Below are 5,215 nucleotides of genomic sequence, written 5' to 3' on the forward strand. Positions count from 1 at the left end.
TCCCCTGCATCGGCAGGCAGACTCTAAACCACTGCACCACCAGGGAAGCCCGCTTGTAGACTTTTTGATGATGACCATTCTGACTTTTATGAGGTGATATCTCACTGTAGTTTTGACTTGAATTTCTCTACTAATTAGCGATGTTGAACATCTTGTACCTCTTGATCATGTGCCTCTTGGCCATCTGTATGTCTTCTTTGGAGAAATGTCTATTTAGGTCTTCTGCCCATTTTTTGATTAGGTTGTTCTTAAAATTTGTATGGAAACACAAAAGACCTCGAATAGCCAAAGCAATCTTGAGAAAGAAAAACAGAGCTGGAGGAATCAGGCTTTCTGACTTCAGACTATACTACAAAGTTACAGTCAGCAAAACAGTATGGTAGGGGCTTCCCTGGTGGTGCAGTGGTTAAGAATCCACCTGCCAATGCAGGGGACATGGGTTCGCGCCCTGGCCCGGGAAGATCCTACATGCCACAAAGCAACTAAGCCCATGTGCCACAACTAATGAGCCTGCGCTCTAGAGCTCGCATGCCACAACTACTGAGCCCACGTGTCACAACTACTGAAGCCCACGTGCCTAGAGCCCATGCTCCGCAACAAGAGAAGGCACTACAATGAGAAGCCTGCACACTGCAATGAAGAGTATCCCCTACTCGCTGCAACCAGAGAAAGCCTGTGCATAGCAACGAAGACCCAATGCAGCCAAAACTAATAAAAATAAATAAATTTTAAAAACAAAACAAAACAAAAAACCAGTATGGTACTGGCACAAAAATAGAAATATAGATCAATGGAACAGGATAGAAATCCCAAAAATAAACCCACACACCTATGGTCAATTAATCTACGACAAAGGAGGCAAGACCATACAATGGAGAAAAGACAGTCTCTTCAATAAATGGTGCTGGGGAAACTGGACAGCTACATGTAAAAAAAAAAAAAAAAATGAAATTAGAACATTCTTTAACACCATACACAAAATTAATCCATTTTGATTTTAAGACCTAAATGTAAGGCCAGATACTATGAAACTCTTAGAGGAAAACATAGGCAGAACACTCTGACATAAATCGCAGCAATGTCTTTTTCTATCCATCTCCTAGAGTAATGGAAATCAACAAAAATAAACAAATGGGACCTAATTAAACTCAAAAGCTTTTGCCCATAAAAGGAAACCATAAACAAAATGAAAAGACAACCCACAGAATGAGAGAAAATATTTGCAAATCATGCAACTGACAAGGGATTGATCTCCAAAACTTACCAACAGCTCATATGGCTCAATATCAAAAAATGAGCCTCACAAATTTTTGAATTAAGTCATCAGATGATATAGATGAGAAATCTGAGACCCAAGGAGATAAATTACCTTGCCCCAAGTAAACGACAGATCAAAAATAGTCTCCTAAAATATTTGCAAATGATATGACCAATAAGGAGTTCATATCCAAAATACATAAAGAACTTATACAACTCAATATCAAAAAAAACAAAAACAAAAACGAATTAAGGGCTTCCCTGGTGGCACAGTGGTTGAGAGTCCGCCTGCCGACGCAGGGGACGCGGGTTTGTGCCCCGGTCCGGGAAGATCCCACATGCCATGGAGCGGCTGCGCCCGTGAGCCATGGCCACTGAGCCTGCGCATCCGGAGCCTGTGCTACACAACAGGAGAGGCCCGTGTACCACAAAAAAAAAAAAAAAAAAACAATTAAAAAATGGGCAAACGACCTGAACAGTCATTTTTCCAAAGAATACCTATAGATGACCAACAGGAACAGGAAAAATGCCCAACATCACTAATCATCAGAGAAATGCAAATGAGTATCACTTTACACCTGTAGAATGGCTACCATCAAAAACACCACAAATAACAAATTTGGAGAAAAGGGTACCCTAGTACATTGTTGGTAGCAACGTAAATTGGTGCAGCCACAATGGAAAACAGTATGAAGGTTCCTCAAAAAACTAAAAATAGAACTACCATATGGTCCAGCAATTCCATTCCTGAGTATATATCCAAAGAAAACAAAAATAGTAATTCAAAAAGATATATGCACCCCAATGTTCATAGCAACATTGTTTACAATAGCCAGGATATGGAATCAATGTAAGCGTCCATCAGCAGATGAATGGATAAAGATGTGATACATATACACACACACACAATGCAATATTACTCAGCCATAAATAAAAGCATGAAATTTTGCCACTTGCAACAACATGGATGGACCTGGAGGATATTATGCTTAGTGAAATGAGTGAGACAGAGAAATACAAATACTGTATATTATCATTTATATGTGGAATCTAAAAAATAAAGTGAATGAATATATCATAACAGAAACAAACTCACAGATATAGAGAACAAACTAGAGGTTCCCAGTGGGGAGAGGCAAGGGAGGAGGGGTAAGAAGAGGTAGGGGATTAAGAGGTACAAACTACTATGTATTAAAATAAACAAGCTACAAGGATATATTGTATAGCACAGGAAATATAGCCAATATTTTATAATAACTTTAAATGGAGTATAATCTATAAAAATATTGTTATGTTATATACTTGAAACTAATATTGTAAATCAACTATACTCCAGTTTTTAAAAAAAGGATCGTTTCCTGACTCCATATTCCATGCTCTTTGCTAATTTTACTGTCCCCCCTTAAAATCCTTAACTGAAAAAAAAAAAAAAAAAGACTTCTGATAGTTGCTTATCATTAAAATTAAAAAAAAAAACTGTCAGGAATACAATATATCACTCAATGAAATCAAGATATGCTCTGGTCGTGATACTTCTGTTCATAATGCAGCTTCCTTTCTGAGAACTTAAACTGAATTTAATGAGCTTTAAATAATATGTTCATGTATCTTCTAGGTTTCCACAGACGTGCAGCTCCAGTTACAAGAAGGCAGTTTCCACATGGTGCACATAGGATGGATTATTTGCACTTTGAGGATGATAGCCGTGGATGGTGGTTTGACATGGATATGGTGATCATCTATATTTATTCAGTGAACTGGGTCATTGGATTCATTGTTTTCTGCTTTCTTTGCTATTTTTTCTTTCCATTTTAGGAATTTTCATACCTTATTATTGGTTGAACAATTACAAATGATGTAGATAACAATTACTTAAACATTTTTTTAAATGTGCTTTGAAGTTTTTATAATGTTGCATTATATAAATTGTTGGTGTTTATAGAAAATCTGAGAATGGACTTATTTATGAATGTTTTTCATGTAACAAACTCAACTTTATTCAAGAGCTAATCTGTCTAGCACTTAGCAACAACACACTGTTAATTTCATAGTTCTTCTTGGTTTGGGATTTGTGGCTCTAATTTTACAATGTCACTTTTACATTTATCTTGATTTTAAAGACTGAGGTTTTCCCTCCACTTAAAAGTAGTAAAAATGTAAAATTAAATGATAATCTGAGTAGATATTATCATTAATGATAATATATTTAGTCAATCATCACTTATCCTCAGGCAAGTTATATACATTAAAGATAAACCACATCCTCTGGGAACTAATCTAGCAGGGTATATTCAGTTTTGGTTTCCATTATCTCTATGTATGTCCTTATGTCCCTTTCTGTTACCAAGACAGCTGACTATCCTATTTTTTAGAGACCTAATAATAGCGTTAGTGCAACATTTTAAACTATTACAAGAACAGAATATTAAACACAAAAAAGCAAAAAAAAAAAAAAAACAAAGCTGAGATTAATTCCCACCAGTAGATACTTAGAAAAATATATTAACACTTTTCCAATTGCAGGATTATTCACCTGAGGAAATTAAAAATTTACTGACAGACACTCAGTAGCCTAAAAGAACAATGCATGTCCAAAATGTAGTTAATTTAGTGATTCTTTTAACTTGGACATTGTCAAATATATTGTAAATGTGCAATAAAGAGTGGCTTTTAAATTTTTTCATTGTCATTAACTAATTTAATGTCTGGAATAAAGAATTGTTAGAAATAGGCTTTTGGGTTTATAGAAAGAAAACCTGATATTTATTTTTATTTATTATTACAGTAATCCCTGGAATTAGTTTTCCCTTATTAATTTTTTTTTAAAAAAGATCTGAATGATCCCAGTACAAGAAAGAATTTGGGTAGGTATTCCAATGTTAAAAGTGAGAAACCTAAAGCAGAGAAGTAAGCTTATTTATTTCAGTCACTTAGGTGGTCTTTGTGTAACCTAGAACAAAAAGTTTTTTGTTTTTTTGGGGGGGTTTTTTTTTAACATTTTTTTGGAGTATAATTGCTTTACAATGTTGTGTTAGTTGCTGCTATATAACAAAAGTGAATCAATCAGCTATATGTACACATATACCTCCATATCTCCTCCCTCTTGCATCTCCCTCCCACCCTCCCTATCCCACCCCTCTAGGTGGTCACAAAGCACCGAGCTGCTCTCCCTGTGCTATGGGGCTGCTTCCCATTAGCTATCTGTTTTACATTTGGTAGTGTATATATGTCCGTGCCACTCTCTCACTTCATCCCAGCTTACCCTTCCCCCTCCCCATGTCCTCAAGTCCATTCTCTATGTCTGTGTCTTTATTATGAACTACTAATTCAACATTCCTGTGCTGTGATGTCATATATCTGATAATGCAATAAGCATATTTTAACATAAGGTAGGTAAACCTCTCATGGCACTAAAAATACTACCACCATCCAAACAAATTGAGATTGATCAGGCTTGAACAGTTCAGTCTATGAAAGATCCAAATTTGTCATAATTACTGACTATATTTGAATAAAAACATTTAATTGACAGTACGTGATGTTCTAATAAATATGGAAGAATGATACAGCTTTTTATTCTAACATTGCCCTTATTGTGTTTAAAATTATATCTGTGAAAGAAAATAGTGTACATTAGACATCAAATCCAGAAAGCAGAAAACTAAATATATTTTAGAAACACAGAGATCAATTTTTGCTCATTATAATAAAAAAATATATATTATGCTTGCAGTCTAATGACATAACTGTTATCTTGGTGAAGCAGCATTGTCAGCAAAGCTCAGTATTACCTTACAGAAATAAAATTTATTACTCAAAGTAAAGATGATATGGTATAAGGGAAAATATTACCTTCTTAAAGTACATGTCAGGAAAAATGAACAAAACATATGAGGGAGCCATATTTTAAGAACTGTAAAATAAATTGCAGCTATTTCCCAAGCAACTCGTGGCTTAT

The 5,215-nt window shown here is 35.1% G+C and overlaps 1 protein-coding gene across 1 annotated transcript in view; it reads left to right on the plus strand.

Annotated features, from left to right (window-relative positions):
- RNF180 (ring finger protein 180) overlaps nt 1-3,936 on the plus strand; it is a 251,854-nt gene extending 247,918 nt beyond the window's left edge. Inside the window, exon 7 of the mRNA XM_024757495.1 lies at nt 2,873-3,936. Within this exon, the coding sequence (XP_024613263.1) occupies nt 2,873-3,072 (200 nt within the window). The 3' untranslated portion in view covers nt 3,073-3,936. The remainder of the gene's footprint in view (nt 1-2,872) is intronic.
- Nucleotides 3,937-5,215: the final 1,279 nt, after the last annotated feature.

Source organism: Neophocaena asiaeorientalis, unplaced genomic scaffold, assembly GCF_003031525.2.
Source record: "Neophocaena asiaeorientalis asiaeorientalis breed wild unplaced genomic scaffold, Neophocaena_asiaeorientalis_V1.1 scaffold38, whole genome shotgun sequence".
In the NCBI taxonomy this organism is placed as follows: Eukaryota; Metazoa; Chordata; class Mammalia; order Artiodactyla; family Phocoenidae; genus Neophocaena; species Neophocaena asiaeorientalis.